The 18,956-nt window shown below is 25.2% G+C and overlaps 1 protein-coding gene across 1 annotated transcript in view; it reads left to right on the plus strand.

Annotated features, from left to right (window-relative positions):
- Positions 1-6,693: 6,693 nt before the first annotated feature.
- The window catches only part of LOC129975684 (CCR4-NOT transcription complex subunit 4-like), a 32,481-nt gene continuing 20,218 nt past the window's right edge, over positions 6,694-18,956 (plus strand). The window contains exons 1-7 of the mRNA XM_056088810.1: positions 6,694-6,872; positions 11,658-11,735; positions 13,180-13,248; positions 13,831-13,896; positions 14,722-14,768; positions 16,244-16,333; positions 18,694-18,847. Coding sequence (XP_055944785.1) covers positions 6,861-6,872; positions 11,658-11,735; positions 13,180-13,248; positions 13,831-13,896; positions 14,722-14,768; positions 16,244-16,333; positions 18,694-18,847 — 516 coding nt within the window. The 5' untranslated portion in view covers positions 6,694-6,860. The remainder of the gene's footprint in view (positions 6,873-11,657; positions 11,736-13,179; positions 13,249-13,830; positions 13,897-14,721; positions 14,769-16,243; positions 16,334-18,693; positions 18,848-18,956) is intronic.

Genomic DNA, 18,956 nt, shown 5'->3' on the forward strand with positions numbered 1-18,956 from the left:
TAAAAACACCACCACAATCTCCAGACTTAGATCCCATAGAGAATATTTGGCAAGAATTGGAATCAAGAATTCGCAAACACGCCATTTCTTCAAAACAACAATTAAAATCAGTGCTTCTAGAAGAAAGGGGTAAAATCACTCCAGAAATCACAAAAAAATTAGTCGAATCCATCCCAAGAAGATTAAATCATATTTTAAAAGTAAAAGGAAATCCAACAAAATATTAAAACCTTTTAAAAAGTAAAATTTTGGGATAAATATTTGATGGAAAAGTAAGTGTCCCATCACTTATGTGAGCCATTTTTTGCTCCGTTCTAAACAATTGTATTTTTATTAAATTAATATTTTGACAAAATGTATGTTATGTAATAATTGTTACTAACTTTAAATATGAAACACACCCAAAAAAATTTTGTACATGTTTATTTATTTATTTTACTACAGTTTCCTTTTGTAAAGCACAAGTGTCCCATCACTTTTGTGAGACACTGTATATTGCGCCTTTTTAAAATTTTCACGCAGTTTAAAAATGTTTTCTTTTCTTCCTTTTTATTCTTATTATTATTGATATCATTATTTCAATATTCAAATATACAGACAGTATTTTGAATTGATTTAAAATATTTTGCAATTAATTGACTTAAGAACTTTTTTGTGGAATTATTATTTTTCTGTTTACAAGATAAAGATTATTTTGGAGATAATTTTTCAATATTTAACTGTTTTTATGCAATTCTTTTTTATTCCATTTTTTCCTACTTCATTTTAATTTTTATATTTTATTTTTGATTTTCAATTTTTCATTTCAGCTCGAATGTTATAGTATACCGAAAGATAATTAGACACAATTTCAATTTTTAGAAACATGGCGTTTTATTTGAATATTGGCTCTTTTGTTTTGTTGTTGAATTTATATTAATAATAATACATAATGGCGTATTTTTCTTTCATTTGACCTCATTGTTTCATAATTGAAAGAAAACTGAAAGACTTTTTCTAACTTTGGATCTTACCTGACCATGGAAGATCTTTTAGTATATTGCATAATTCTTCAATAAATAAACTTGCACTCCATAATATTTATTATTCATATTTTGCTCATTTCGGAATTATTATTTTTCGCCTCTTTTTGATTTTTAAAATAATAAATTATACGAAAGCCTCTTTTATTTTAATTATCTAATCTTCTTATTGTTAAAATTCTAGTGCATATTTAAATTAAATAAATGTTCAATAATACTTTTAAGATAAGAATTTAAAAAATCAGAATATAAAATTAATATACAGAATTAATTTTTCAAGACATTAGGCTTCAGTTTTCTAATTTCAATTTTATTAAAACTACTTAATTATGCTTGTTAAAAGCATTATGTAGTTTCGTTTTTTTTTTTTTTTTTTTTGTATGAAAAACTAAATAAACTGATATTTTCTAAATCAGCTGTCAAAAATAAAATTTTAAAAATTACTGCATTATTGAAAAAAATGGAGTATGATAAATTGTGGAAATGCTACATTGCTTTGACATTGACACACTTTATTGAAGGGTATTTAATACCATTATTTCCTAATTACTTCTATTGAAAAAAACACCAATATTTTTATTATGTAAAAGGAAAATTCCGTACATTTGCAGCAGATCTGATTAGTCAGTATGGGAAGAGATGCTATTCATAATTTATAATAACAATAAATAACTAATCAATTCAATAATATCTAAAAATATCAATATATGCTGGAAAATATATCGCAATGATGAAGTTTGGTTATCTCCCTACCCAATTTCTTTCTATATTTTATAACAGAAAAAAAATAGCAATGTTTCAAAATAAGCTCATTTAACATTTTTCATCATTGCTTGATTCTGAAGCTAAAATTTCTTTGTAATTGTATTGTAATTATAAACAAAATTTCAAAAATTCTATTAAAAGTATGCTTTATACTAAAAAATATTCAGTACTAGTCGCTTCAAGCGACAAGCTTGTTCGCCAAATATTAGTTATAATTGATTTTAGATAAATCATTTAGATGTAACATCATATCCATGCTTCCTTTTCAAATTGTCTGACATTAAAATTATGTTATTTTAATTGTCTCACTTAAGTTCTATTTATTCTGTACAGAATCTTTCTAATGGTGATGATTCCATAAAATCATAACGCTATTGGAAGCGTAAATATCCGTTTCATCATCAATCAATATTCAATTTCTCAACATTGTAACTTCACTTTCTTATCTGTCTCATACACTACACAGACATTAAACAGAATGCTTTTTCTTTAGCTTTCAATAATGGAAGAAAATCATGCGATTCACTATTTGATTAAACTGTTTGAATTTCAGGGCAACAATCTAATCTATTGTTCGAAGTTAGAGAAAACAATTTTTAAAAGATTGCCAAAATTCAGAGAAAATTCTCTCGGCTATAAATTAGTATCACCAAAAAGACTTAAAAAAATTTGAAACGGTGCAAAATTTATTTTTGGCCAATTAATATTTTTGGAAGTTATCGCGGGAAATTACGAAGTTCGGCTAATAATAATTAGAGTTAATAAGAGCTAGCATTTATTTATCTCTGTGAGATCTTGATTTCCTTTCTATTTCGGCAATAAGAAATAATAAAGAAAAGTTTTGAAATAAATCCCACTAATTCGTAGAAGTAGACAATTTTTAGATCATAGAGAAGACGATATAGATATAAGAAGAAATTTTATATATCTCGGAAAATAATGACAATTGATAAGAAATTTCGATTTCCTTAAATAGTAGCTCCGTCCTACATAAAACATGATGCTTAAATTGACGTCATTGCAGTGTAGCCGGAAAGGAGACACGATTGGTTGTAGCGAAACCAATCGTTAGCTTGTTCCGTCGTCATGACAGCAATGTCATCAGCATAATAAAAGTTTACGATATTTTTCTGTCGTTTTTTTTCAGACGAATTTTGGAAAAAATAGTAATTACAAAATGTTTCCTTGTAAATGTAAATTATAATTCAATCAATTTTTTATATGAATCGTTTTATAAGCCAAATTTTGAGTTTATTTCTTAATTACTGAAAAATAAATTTATACGGAACATATATGTATACATTCCCTTTTTTCCTCGCTTCAAAATATCTTTACCCCAACTTTTTTTTTTCTTTGGCAAATAAAGAAATCGAGATTATATGCATTATTTCAGAAATATTAAATTTTGTCTAATTTAATAAGTTCCTTTTTCCCCTAATTAGTCTGTCATCATTTTTTTTTTTTTTTGCAGTTTGTAAAAAGCATAAATATGTTAATTACCATTTAAACATAAGATGGTTATCACATTAATAAATTTTCGAATTTATTAATTTTTTTTTAATTTATTACTTTTTCAAATTAATCTAATAAATCTTGAACTTATTTTTTTTTACGATTTTTAAATTTGAATAAAAAATAACTAAACAAAGGTAAAAAAAAAAAAGAGAGATGATATTTATTTGACGTGGATCGATTATTAATAACTTAAACTTGAAGAGACAATTATCATTTCGCTGGTTTAGAGGGATGCAATAAGTACGAAAATTTCAGATTATTTTTTATTTATTTTTGAAAAAAAATCAGGCCAATGTGGCACAGTCATATTTATAATCAAAAACAAAAATAAAATTTGTATCATCTTTTATTTTTTTCAGCTGTTTAAAAAAGGCCAGAGCCCCCCCCCCTCACTTGATTAAATCTGACTACACAGTATAATCATAATGTAGTTTATCTTTACCTTAGAGACGTAGAGCAGGAGAAAGAGGGGAATCGAGCTGTATTATTAAATAAGTGAAGAAACAATTGTCTATATGTCCCTTGATTTTATAGGGCCCTGAACCCGCGATATTATTTTTGAAGTATTTTCAAAGCCAATTAGCTTTATGCTTTCGTTTAATTATAAAGGTCATGAAATTGAATTTATTTAAATAAAAATAAAATATCATTTAAATTCTGAAGCACTGTTCTAATAACATCGCAGATAAATTGTTATTTGCATGTTTTATATTATATTGATTTATAGTGCTAGTAAAAATATGAGGCTTTCTAATTATAAAAAATGTCCGACATTAAAATTAATTATTTTTTTATTTAGGTTTTGTTTAAAAAATTTCAGCCTATTTGTATTATTTCGTTTAAAATTACTTTTTAATTTTAATTGTGTATATATTCATATGCTGTATACTGATACAAACTTTTTTGAAAATGATCCCTCCTTAAATAAAAGTAATCTATTTTAATATTTCAGTTTGTCAAAAATTATTTACTTAAAACTAAGGATATAAAGTAGATGAATTGAGTTGATAATCTTAGTAATGGCATTCAGAATTTTGTATATAGTAGCTACAGTTCCGATAAAAATTCTAAATGCAAAAATACAAATGCCTTATTCATTCCAATATTAGCGTGTTCACAGACAGGTAGATCTAATTCTAAAAATATCCCTGAAATAAGGAAGCCTTCTAAAACTTAAAGATTCATAAAAATATTGAGATTGATTATTTTAATGAATACAATACTTTCTCTTTTTGTACTTCGAATATGGAAAAGTAAAAAAGAAACAGTTAGTCAAACGTGTTGTGACTTACCATATGAATTTGCTTTATTTGCACCAAAATACATTTTTGTAGAAGAAAAGTAAAGGCTAAATACTGGTTAATATGCCATTCACAACAATTATAAATGGTTCTTTTGCGTGATAAATTATTCAGAAGTGCAGATGATTTATTTACAGCAAATAAAGTTGCCAGAAGAAGCTTCGAATGCCAAATAAAAGGTCGGATAATAAGTTATCATAAAGTAATGTTCCTGACACTTGTCTCAGAATGATACGTGAACCCCGATGGGGGAACGGTAAATAGTTGTCCTTTAGGCATTGTTCCGATAACGTTGTTTTAACTTGTATTGTCTTAATAACGTTGTATATTAGGACGATATTGGGATAACAGTAGAAAGACAACAATTGCGTTCAATATTTGTCCCCACCCATAAATGGCACCTTTACTGTTCCAACCGAATATTTATAACAATTGGCACACTTCTAGAATTAAATCTTGACTGATTTTAACTTAGGTCTGCAAGTTTCGTGGTCTCAAAAAGTATTTACGATACAGTTTCAGGATATTTTCATTCAGGACAAACATTCCATCTAAGATTTTATTTACATTCAGTGTACCCTCCCCCTCTTTTTTTTTTTTTTTTTTCATCACATCTAAACAGATTTTAAAAAGAATTCTTGTAAATTTGAATTTAAAATATTTTGTTTTCAAAGGTAATGCATTGAAGTAGCAAAAAAAGCGACTTAATCACTTACAAAAACAAAGAAAATGAAATTTATTTATAATTGTAATTTAAATCATATTTATTAATAATTTATAATATTGTGAACTGAATCGTTTTCTTTAGAAAATCTTATTATTCTTTTAGTAGTATTTTTAATTAAGAATTCTATCCCCATATATAAATGTTTACATAAAATAATGAAAGAACTGAGACTACACGAAAAAATCAAATACTTTAAAACTTGTTTAGTTAAATTATTTTAAAATATAATCAGGATCACTCAGAGCCGATACGAACACAATTAAAAACGACTGCATGTGTCCTCCCCACACCTCGAGCATACCCCTTTGAACATAAGAAACATACATTTTTGCTCAAATCAACCCTTATCTTGAGCTCAGCTCCTGGGTAAATTGCGCCTTTCCCTTAGCAGATCAGAATGTAAACTGAAATTTTAGAAAATTTTACGACACATTTTATGAATTTTTCAAATGGTGATTTAAATCAAACATAATTTTATGGGCTAAAAATTCATGATTCTTAAGTCTAATATTAAAGTAAAGAATATATAATGACTCACACTGCAAAAAAAAATCGATATCCTGAATACTTTCATTTCATTTGGTTTACTGTCCCCTCCCGTCTTACTGAAAGTGACCTGTGAGTTGTATGCATTCCAATATCTGTTATTTATTAAAACATAACATTAAACGTTATTTGTTTGATTAAAAAATGTTCAAACAACTTTGTGTAACTTCAACAATTGATATACGTTTCACCTATTACTGAATGAAAATTATATAATCAGACGAATTAAATCTTTTTTGAGAAAAAACATTGATGCAATAATACGTTTGAAAGAGCTTAATTATATGATTTATTAAAACTGATTCACAGCACCAGCTCATCAAAAAGGCAAAACAGGCAACAACCTTGGAATTCTGAGGCCAAATGATTTTTTTTAAAAAATATGCAATTTAAAACGATTTCTTAATTTTGATGAAAAGGAGTTTCAAAGACAGAAAAGGAAGTTATTCAATCTTTTAAGAATAGAAATAAACTGGATGAAGTAAAATGTATCTGAGACCTAAAAGGAAAAATATGACTAGCTTTTAGGACAATTACCTTTGTTTAAGTTAGATTAAATTTATGGTCTAGGAAGCTTCTAGTAACCATCGTATTGAATTTGAACCTGGATAAGAAGGACTAATTTATTCAAGCAGGGAATTGAAATCAATAGAATCACTAATCAAATCCGAAACCACCTGCATAAGAAAGTCTAAATTTTTTAATATAATGATTTAAATACTGATTTTTTTGTTAGCCTTAAAAGTAATCACAGTAATTTAAGACAACGGCTCTATGTTAAAGAGCCATTTCCAAAAGCTTTAATTATATGGATTTTGAACTGTATCTGTAACCTGTATTCGACGAGTGACATTTTAAGCCCTGAACTTTTATTAACGTGTGAAGCACTCTTACAATTTGTTGAATTGTATTTTAGCTTTTTGGACCTTACAAAAGAAAGTGAGGTTTGCTTTGGTATATTTCAATAACCACCAGACTTGTCTAATGGTACGATTGGTAAGTCAAAATAATAACATTTTGTTGTTGTGTGGTTTCCTTATGTAGTTACTGGCAGTACTGATTAGTATTTTTTAATTACTAAGATTTGATAATATTCTTAATTTTATAAAAATGATGAAAATTATATAATTCTCGTACTTAAAATGCCATTTATTTGAGAGTTCTATCAGCCATCGTAACTACTAAACGAAAGTCAAAACAGAAAAATTTTGAAAAATGCTTGACATACCTTTTAACAAATTTTCACGAATATATCTTATCACATATGAAAAGACTTTGCGATGGCACGTGCTTAGCTTTGTTTACTTCATTCTTATTAATAAATTCATATTCAGTGTTTAGTACTTTTTTTCTCTCATATGCTCTACTCTTTCATAGGGCAATATTTATTACTCATTTTGTGTGCAAAAGTGTTTCTTTTGAATGAAAATTTCCAGGATTTTAAAACTGTACATATTTTGCTCGTAGTTTTTTGAAAATTCCACCCTTTTAAATGTTTATAAATGGATATTATTTAAATAAATTTTGATTTCATATATGTATTATGTAATATTTGGGAGTATGCAATTTCTTATACATACTTTTAAATACTTTATCTAAATAATGAAATATTTCTCCTAGAAATGACTATAAACTTTTAAAGTGTAATGTTCTGCAGAAATAAAATTTTTATTTCATATATTTATTATATATGTAATATATATTGCTTTGTTCAATGAGCTTGCACTTTGTTTATATTGTATTATTTTTGTTTACTCATTGATTATTAGATTTCTAAACAAAAAGTGTAAATCTTGTTACATATGTATATAATTCCTTTCAAACTTCATTGTGATAATGATTTATATATTTATTTCTTTGTCCACAAATTCAAATCCTAGTTAAGTTATTCCAGATAATATTTTAAATTAAGGCATAGCGTTATTTGTTATAGGGTTCATGCTTGGAAAATGAAAGCTTAGGCATTAAATTACACTGATACTTTCTAGATATTCTACTTAATTTTTACTTTTTGTTCAGTTGATGAAGGTAGAATTTTAAAAGATATATAGTTTTTTATGTAATTTTGTTTTTAAAATTGTTTTTCAGTATTAATTTTTTCAGAGAAATTAATCTATTAGGTCCATATGGTTTGATTGTGGAAGTAGAGTTGAAACTAATATTGAGTGAATTGTATATCATTATTAAGCCTAAAGTATTATATTATTGATATTACACAAGTTTGGGATGAATCAAGCTTATAACTTGATTCCAGTGAGACCAACAATAAATATGGTGTAAATTTATCAAAATCATTTTTTTTCATTTTTTTTTTTTTTTGACATCTGGGAAAGCAGTTTTATGCAGATTTTTATAAAAGGTAAATAAGCAGTGTAATTCAAATGTATTTTAAATAAATCTGTCATCTGCATTCATTTTGAAGATCAACAATAAATGGAATTTCTTCTTGAATTTATATTTCTCTGTACAAACATTTAAATTTTCTAAAATACCTTAATATGTAATACTAAAAAAAAATGTTGATTAAATAAATTTAAGATTAATTTGATTAAATAGGAACAAAATAATCGCATATTAATTTATTCATATGTTTCTCTTAAATGAATTAACTTGCAACCTGTAATAGAATTTTTTTTAAATCTATTCCCCCCCCCCCAGGAAACTGAGCATTTATATATCTATTTTCTATTAGGATAAAAAGAATTTTTATGTTCATTTTAAATGGAATTTCTAATGTTTCTAATAATAATTGAACTTGTTCTGTTTGTTAAAAAATATTGTAAGTAAATAAAATAGATGATTTTCAATCTTTGGACATCATTGATTCAATGAATATATTTTACTCATTACAGCTCTAATTTTTCAAATTGAAGTACTAGAAACACACATGAAACAATATTTGCTGCTCTTAGTATTTGTTGCTTTTATGCATTTACTATGAAATTTATTTCAGTTTTGTAATTAAAAGAAGTCCATTATTTTGATTTTATTTAAAAAATAATTTATCAAGAACATTAGTTTATCTTGCATATGGAATTATTTATAAATACAAATATAAAATACAAAAATAAAATAGCACATATTAAAAAAAATAAAAATATTTGCTGATAAGACTCAAGCTACTATAATATTTTCTGTGAGAGTTGTTCATCTTTTTTTCTTTTTCTTTTTTTTTTCTATTTTAATGTGGAAAATTAGATTGATTAAAAGTTAAGAATGTCATTATTTGATTGAAAAAAAAAATTTAAATTATTGATGAAAAAACACTTATGTTTTCATTTAAAAAAAATCTTTTTGGAAATTTTTACTTTTTTATGGATATACTAGTAATATTTTAAAATTTGTAAATAATTTAAACTATAACTGTTATTAAAAATATACACATATGACAATTTATATTTTCTAATGTTTAATCCTTTTACATTAGTTTATGCTATTATATTTAAATTTCATGAAAAAATATTTAGTTTGCAGTTTCTTCCATTCTTTTTATTTGTTAAATTTAAAAGATATAATGTGAACTCTGAAATTTAGAGCTGTGATATTTTATAATGAGCTGTAAAATTTTTTTCAATATTGTCAAATCTTTGACAAATAAGATAATAGTATTATAATTTTACAAGTGGGTCATTAACCCCCTTAGGTATTCAATTATCTTCATCTTTTAGTTTTAGGATTAGAAAAGTTAATTTTTAAAAGTGAATGAGCAGATTTTTTTTTTTTTTTTAAATTTAATATTTGAAATCTTTAGAGAACTAAATGTGGATATTAACAATGTATATATAATATGCAAAATTTTCAATAGATTTAAGATTTACTCAGAAAGTCAAAATTACCTCCTCTCCTTATAATGTTGATTTAAAAAAATAAGTTTAATTGCTAGTAATTTTGTCTTTGAATGTCCCTTAACATGTTCTTGAATCTTAGAATTATTGTCATAGAAATGCATTTGATCACAAGCTTATTATTTTTGATATAATAATTTATTTTACTAAAATTTCAGTAAATGTGAAATTTAATAATTTAAATAGTGTAAATTTTATAAGAAATCCCTGAATAATTTACTGAAATTGGTACTATCCTGCATGTTTTATTTTAAAATTCTTGTGAGGCATTATCTATTTTATAATTTTATATTAACTGATATACTCTGTATTGCCTGAGGTGATTGTTTTATCTGATTTTAGATTTGTAATCTGCTAAAATGTATATAAAAAATTTAAATTATTTTGAAAAGTTTAATTATTAAAATTCGATTGTAATTTAATAATCCTGTGTAATTAGGTTTTTTTTTTTTTCTTTTTTTTTAACCTGATGATACTTTACTTTAAAACCTAATTCTACTCTTTTTTCTAACATTTAGTTTTAGCTCAATGTGCAAAAAAAAGTGTCTGTTTGCTCAATATATTCTTTCAAAAAGTCTTTACTAAATTTTGTAGATATTTCCTTATATGTAGCTTTTTCTTTGTTTCTTGAATAAATAATGTAGCTGTTGATTGCAACTATTTTATTTTTAAAAAATAAGAGAAGATGCAGTGGAAATTTACATCAACAGTTATATATCTCTCTAAAATATAAATAACAAATTTGTTGAGCTCTGTTGATGCCTAGAATTCCAAATATTGAGTAGAAATTCATTGAAATAAGTTGTAAGAACCACATAATTTATGCATTCTGTGGTAGAAGTATATAAAACAAAATTATATGCTGTATTTTGCATACTAGTACCTGATAGAAGGTTAAAATGCAATACATTCTTATGAATTGAGATATCATGTACAGTATTAAATAATTGTTAAGACATGCTAGATCTCTATTTATAATAGTCCCATCAGTGATATATGAATGACAAGCTTTAATCTTTTGCTTGGGAACTGTTGGGAGAAATTTTGTAAATTTATTAAATGTAAAACTGCATATAAGTGCTTTTTAAATATATTAAATGATAAAACAAGTTTATGGTTAGTTTAATTGGAGGTGATCAAATGCTTTTCTGTGGTAAAGACTTTTTTTATACTAACAATATGCTGGAGCATAAGCACATATGACAAATTTACAGACTATTGAACAGGTGTGGCATTCTACTGTACAAATGGGTATTTATCACTGAAACTTATTGCAGAGATGTTGTTTCAACCACTAGAAATAATCTCAAACTTTTTTGAAATCAATTTAACCAGTGATTAAAATCGTATATTCCATACTATCCTAAAATAAAATGCAATTCGAGAAATTGTCGTACTACAAACATAACAGTAAGATAAGTTCCATGTGAAATTTTTAAAAAATGTCTATTGTATTCTTTGAGAATAAGATGAGTATCTATAAAGGATTACTGGTAAATATTTGAATATTTTTAAATGTCAAATTTTGTTCTCTCTGAATATCTGGATGAAACTAGTATTTGCTTCATTTGCCACAATTCAATTATTATTGGAATATTTTTGGAAAAAAATATTGATGTTTTGAATTTGTATCACCTGATCCTGCATCCTACAACTTTATTTTATTCCTGAATTTGCATTCTATTTTGTATTTTAAGTCTTTAAAAATCTGATCTTCCATCATCTTGGAGTCAAGTGAATTAATTGGTCTTTATAATTATAAGCAGTAATAATGCATGATGAATGTCAATTTTTTAGGCACACTTATTTTATCAATGTTGAAGAAGCCTGTAATATCAATGTTTGTTGAAGCCTGTAATAATCATAATGTTAAGTATGCTTTTAAAAGAATGTAACTTATCAGTTTTTAATTCTTTTGTATTCTTTATAATATTAGATTTTGGAAGAGAAAGCATCTAATCCTAAAAAGCAATCTAAAAGGCAAAAGAAAATGGCGGCCAATAAAGAAAAAACGGTAAGAATTGTTTTTTGTTTTTTTTTGTTGTTGTTGTCTGTTTTTATTATGTAGCTGAAATCTATTGTTATATAGAAACTTATATATTAAAAAATAAAATTGTAAGATTATATTGGTGGAAGCATTTGTATTTTTTGGTAGCTAGTATAGTTTAAATGAACCTTTTCCTTTCCCTTAAAAAAAATCTTTAAAATATTCATAATCTTTTCTGTAATTTTACTTATTGATAATGCAGTCTTTGAGCATGGTAGAAAAGAGTACATGAAATACTTATGTTAAGCATAATTTTGAATTAATATAGTCCTTATTTTGTATCGCTTACATTTATTTGTAATGTACAAAATGTTATATATATATATATATATATATATATATATATATATATATTAGCATAAATATATAATTCTGTTAAACCGTGTTTTCAAGAATTACTGTTTATGACTACAGTAAAACATAGCTAATTTTTATAATTTTTCTTTAAACTTCCATATGGATTTATTTGTTTCCCTTCTCTTTGAATTTTAATGTATTATATGATATATAGTTGAAATTTAATTGGAAAACAATTAAGTTTTTCTGACAGCAAAACCAGACTTTTATTATGAGTTATAGAATTTGTCCTTAAGGAATCACAAAGCAATTTTTTTTTAAGTTCTTTATTTAGGTATTTTATTCTTTCATTCAGATTTACTTCACAAGATACTGAATTTAATAAGCTGTATGGTTTGCATTAAAGTAGTTTACTTATTTATTTATGTATTTATAAAGAATATATTAAAATGAATCTTTGCTGCCATTAATTTTTTTTTCTCTCTTACTGTACTTGTTTGAAACCCATTTTTAATTTGAAATATTGTGTAAATCAATTTTTTTTATCATTAAAATTTACCAGTTTTCATCAATTAACTTTTGAATAATGTGTATAATAAACATTTTATTGACTGAAATGTTTTCTTACTAAATGTATTAACATGTTTATGTATTAATTCTTAGGAGATTTTGACCATTATTAGAATTTATTTTAGACTGGTTTTAACTTGTGTATTGCAAAAAAATTGATATGAAAGGACAATTTTTGCTTTATTTAATTAAAAAATATCAGTACCCCCCCCATTTAAAACTTTTTTATGTACAATTTTATAAATTGAAAATAGTTTGCTTTTTGTATGACTGATTTTTTTTTTAATGAAATTAGAAAGTAAAAAATCCAACCTAGCCTAAATGATTATTAAAAATAAAGAAAGCTTTCTGAAGAAAGTGTAATACAATACAAATGTTGAAGTAAGAAGTAATTTTTTAAAAAATTATTCATATAATTATCTTATTTTGAAATTTTGTCAGAAATATATAGTCATGGAGCAATATATTTTTATTTGTTATTATATTTAATATCTGTTGAATTGATTTTTGTCATCAGAACTGAAATAAATTATTTATTTTGCAGTGCCCCTTGTGTTTAGAGCCTTTAGATTTAGAAGATATCAATTTCTATCCCTGTAAATGTGGATATCAGGTAAATCATTTTTTTAAATCTTTGTGAGAGTTTTTAAATGCTGTTATTTATATAGGTCATTATGTAAGAAAATTTCAATCAATTTCTATAAATTATGAAATTTTATGTACCTTTATGATTATACATAATTGTTGAACTTTGTATAATAACTGTACTGTTATTATGATATATTGTATAATAATTGTACTGTAACCTAAACTGTTTGTATAAGATTTTTTAAAAAATTTTATATTGGAAAATTACATTTTCATATTATTTTAATAGTATTAGTTAAATATAATAATGCAATAAGAACCCAATTTCTAAGCAAGGTTTTCAGATAAGGCAGTCTGTTAAATAATGCAGAAGAAAAATATAATATTGCCTTTTCTTTGAAGTATTATGTCAGTTTGTTTAATAGATTGTAGTTGCTTTGATTTTGGATGGGTAATCATGCTCACTAAGTATAGTTTTTCATTGGGAATCTAAAACATATGTATCTGTAAAATGATAATTGGTTCCTAATTGAATAATAACCTAGATATGCATAGTTATCTAAAATAAATTAGTATATGATTTTATTATGCTGTTTTTTATTTATAGGTATGTCGTTTCTGCTGGCACAGAATTAGAGAAACGGAAAATTGCTTATGTCCCCAATGTCGGAGGGTGAGTTAACATTTTCTGAACATAATTTTGTCAATTAGCACTGCCTTTTCTAAACTAAAAATTTTCAATTTAAATTTTAAAGGGCAGAATTTATTTATTTTCAGTTTAAAACAATAATAATTATTAATTTTCCAGTTGAAAAATTTATTCAAATTCTTACAGTATGGCAAGATTGATTAATAAAGGATGATAAATAATTGATGCTTTTATCATTTTATTTGCAAAAATGGCACTACTTGGCAACTTTTGTTTTGCTGTTGAATATAAACTTTATTCAAGTAGAAAAAATTTGATTTACCTCATTTATATGGCAACTTTTAGGATTACAGAACAGAATTAACTGTTTATATTTGTATTTATAATGTCAAAATGCTGTTATATATATTCCTTAAGTCTCCCCCCCCCCAAAAAAAAACAACAAACAAACTGAAGAGCAATCATTTGCAGTTTTAATATAACGTCAAGAGATTAAAATAATATGACCAGATTTCTATAATATGAAGAGATGATTCTCAGCTCATATTTTATGTGTCATCTTAATTTAAAGTAACAAATTATTTTAACAATAAATTCAAACATAGCTTTAAAATCAAATTTTAATGTTTTTTGCCTACTTTTTTTTGTAAATGTAAAATCTGGAAAATGCATAACATCGTAAACAATGATACATTTGGTTATTGAGTAATAAGACTTGAAGATAAATTTTTGTTTTCATAAATGCTGTGAAAGTATTATATTATACTTATGCATGGTTATTATTAATATATTTCCTTGCTATGTATATATATATACTCAAGAATTTTGTCAACTTTGTTTTAATTTCAGCAATATCCTGAACATCCTGTTACATTTAAACCTCTAACACAAGAGCAGTAAGTATAATTCTTCGATGTCAATATATATTTTATAAATACTTCTAAGAGCATAATTTTGATTATAATCTTATTGGTTATTAACTGAAAATTTATGGAAAAGTAGTTTGCCTTTACAAGTTTCAATTTCTAATAAAAATAAATGTGTGTGTGTGTATATATAATATATAATAACTTTCTACAAGATTGAGTCATTGTATCTAAAAATATAAAATTTGTTAGAAATGAATCATTGATGATTAGAATATACATTAAAAGCAATATATTTTTGAAGATTTTAATTATAAATCAATGATTTTTTATAAATTATACTGAGTATATTAGACAAATAATTATATTGCATCATTTCAAAATTTTGATAAGTCTACAGTATATATTTTCTCTAATTTATTTGAATTTTTAAAAATATTTTAAAATGTAATTTACAGTAACATTTTTCATTGTTTCAAATAACATTTTTCATTGTTATTGTTGATACAAACTTATTGTAATATTATTATACCTTAAAATTTAATGTTTTTCATTTTATAATGGATATCTGATGTATTTCCATCAGATAATCCATTATAAGATGAGTTTGAGTCCATCAGAGTTTTATTTAAATTATAAAAAAGTACCATTTTTAAAGCTTGTGACTTAATTTTTTATTCTTTTATATGCTATTTTAAAATGTAACATGGGGGTATTTTGATGCCTTTCTGCTTAAAGTAAGATAATTCAATTTTTAGTAATAAAAAAAGACCCTTCTTTTAGCTTGCTATCTAAAAAACCTTGATATTTCTGAATACAGTATTAATTAGCACTTGCCTTATAATTAGCTACATAGTTATGTAATTAGTTTTTAAATTAGAATTAATATATATAAAAAAATTTGAAAAAGATTGCAAGTCATTTTTAGAAATTTTTCCTAACACACCTTTTTTAATAATGAAATTTATTAATCATGAGTTATAAACATTCAATAATACATTTTCATTCTAATTGTTAGACATGAAATATTTCTGGGTAAAGGCTAATTTCAATATTTTTGGAATCATGTTATTTTTTAGATTGATTCTCTCTTTTTTTTTTTGTAATGATTCCTTAATATTTTTAATATCTTAAACACCATTTGTTCAAATTTATTGGTTTTATCATTCAATTATCCTTCTTATTTTCCTTTTCAGTGTTTGTTTAACACAATTCATTATTTTATGAAGTTCAGCCTTTTTGTTCCAAGCCTGTATCCTGTCAGATTTATGCTTATATTTTCTGTGTATAATTTTTCTTTATGTTTCACAATTTAAAAAAAAAAAAAAAAAATTGTAAAAATAGATGGTTTGAGGTTTATTAATATATGAAATATTCATTTAGTAAATAATATTAATAAATTGGATTGGCATTACTAAATTATTATTCATTTACTAACCAGTCATTAAAGATATCTGGTATATAATGAATACAGTACAATCATGCAAATCTATCTTCCATTTCAGAATGACACAATTAAAAAATGAAAAGAAAATGAAAGAAATTCAGAAAAAGAAAGAGATTGCTGAAAATAGAAAGCAGTTAGCCAATATTAGGTAATGTACTTTTCTACTTTTTTTTGTGTCTGTGTATGGTGTATGTTTTCTACAATACATGTAATTTTTTAATTCTATTTCTGAAATATGTTAGCTGTCTGTTTTTGAAATCAGAACCCATTTTGTGTCAAATTAAGCTGTTTTAAATTCTGAATATATATCTGCTTATTTTAATAATTTGAATGTGGAATCTTGGTACATAAATGTACCAAGTACTTTTGAAAAATATTCTGTTATTAGAAATGTGCAAAAGCACAAGAAATTTATTTTTAATAGTTTAATTCAAGTTGAAGGAATTTATAAATACTAAAAGAAATACTCCAATACTGACTTCATAAGTTATATTTTAATCCTATGCCTATCTATTAATTTTATTTACAAAATTTGTAGTATTAAAATTCATGTTAATAACGATAGAATTGGATTAAAACTGTGTTGGAGTAAAATTAAAAACATAAAATTGGCTGTAATACTTAGTGTTAAAATTTGTGCACAGCGAAATGAGAAATTTGTATTTATTTTAAAGGAAATTTTAAAACCACGAAAATAAATTACTGGCCCATCTGTATTTAATTTCTTATTTATACAATTTGTCATTCTTCATTAAAGTAAATTTTTTAAATTCAGGCGTAATTGATTAAATGCTTTTCGGTAGCAAGTTTAAAAAAAAAAAAATTGACAACTTGAATGAAAATTCATTTTTGAACTAAGGGACTCCTTGATAATTTTCCATTCTTAGTTTATGATGTTCAAGGTTTCTAGTAAATTTATTTGGGCACATATTAAATATTTTTTAAAGTATTAAATAGGAAAGTGATTTCCGATAATTTCGCATCACTTAATATAAATGAATGTGGTAACAGTATTTTTTTAAATTGTAGTGAATTTTTTGTACCATTATCAATATCAGTTGGTTTCTGCAAAAATTTCTGCTCATTCTTCAATACCATAGAACGTGATAGTAAAATCTTGGCTTTAAGATTAGTGAATTAAGGTTTCAAATCTTGAAGTCCTCTAAAGATGTGCAGTGCTTATGTGAGCCTGGTATAATTGTTAGGTGTGATATCGGCCGTCAGATGTCCTCCTACGGGCGTGATTATGGAAGTTTGGTGAATGGCCAGTTTGTATGCAGTCCTTATCATTTAACTGCTGCTCAAAATTATCAGATCCATTCCAGAATAAATTCAAAACAGGATGTTATATAGCTAAATTGAATTTACTCAATTTGATCCCATCAGAGTAAATCCTTTGTTTTCCTTCCTTAAAGCTTCTTTGACTTTTTATCATACTTCATTCAAACCAAGGTAGATGAAAGACTTCTGCAGGTTTGGTTTTAAAATTTTGTATTTGAAGTTATGGATTTGAAACTGGATTTCACCCAAACTTTGTTGTGTATTTGATCTTGGTAATTAATAATCAAATGTCCCCTGACTGGTGTGATTTATAAATGTGAGTGAAATTCCATCTGAAGTTTTGGCTTTGTTATTTGATAATGATTCAAAATTACAATCACTTTCTAAATAGTTCTTATGTAGCTTTAAAAGAAGAAATTCTAAAAATGTTTTTCCGTTTTCTAAATGGCTTTGAACATTATAGAATTATGCTCCCAACCCTTTCCCATTATTTTTGGAATTAAATTATAGGAAAGAAAAATAGCCAGATTTTAATGTGAATATTCAAAATAGGGAAAATAAATATCTAAAGGCTTTTAAAAAAAATTGTCATATTTTAATATGAATTAGTGAGGAAAGGCAAATTTCTTTTTGGTAGGCCAGTTTAATATTATGCAAGTAAGGTATGTAAGCAATTGCATGTTAAGGAGTAGAGTTAGAAATGCATAATTTGTTGATTTTTCTTTGGTTGTGAATTAGTGTTAATTTTGTGTCAAAATTTTTTTAATGCATTAACTGCTGCACTAAGAAGTTTTTTGTATGTGGGAGGGGTAGGATTTTCTTTGAGGCATTTATTAATATGAGCAATTGCATGTTAAGGAGTAGAGTTAGAAATGCATAATTTATGTTGATTTTTCTTTGGTTGTGAATTAGTGTTAATTTTGTGTCAAAATTTTTTTAATGCATTAACTGCTGCACTAAGAAGTTTTTTGTATGTGGGAGGGGTAGGATTTTCTTTGAGGCATTTATTAATATGAGGTCCGTTGTTATGAATAGGGGTAAAATCAAGTTGCTTGGCAGTTAATGTGTTAAAAAATGTGCCGTTTCTTTAAAGTTAAATGTGTAACAGCTGCCTTCTTGATTGCATTCCAAAGCCAGCAGGAGGAGCTGTTGTTTTAAACCTGTGATTTTCGAAAAATATATATATTTACAAAAAGCTTGTTAATTACAAATGTCTCCTTTTCCCAGGATTGTCCAAAAAAATTTAGTATATGTTCATGGACTGCCTCAAGAAGTGGAGACAGATGAAGAACTGTCTCGTAAAGTGCAACAAATTTTCAGAGAATTTGGTGCTGTAATAAAGTGCGTGATAAACACCAAAACAAATTACGTGGGTTCACAAGTAAGATGATTTGCTTGATACCGGTTAAGCATTTCATTGAATATTAAAAGAAATCGTTATCTTTTTATTTTGCCGTCATTTCAAAGAAATGCCTTTGTTTATTTTTAGA

This window comes from Argiope bruennichi, chromosome 7 (assembly GCF_947563725.1).
Source record: "Argiope bruennichi chromosome 7, qqArgBrue1.1, whole genome shotgun sequence".
NCBI classification, from domain to species: domain Eukaryota; kingdom Metazoa; phylum Arthropoda; class Arachnida; order Araneae; family Araneidae; genus Argiope; species Argiope bruennichi.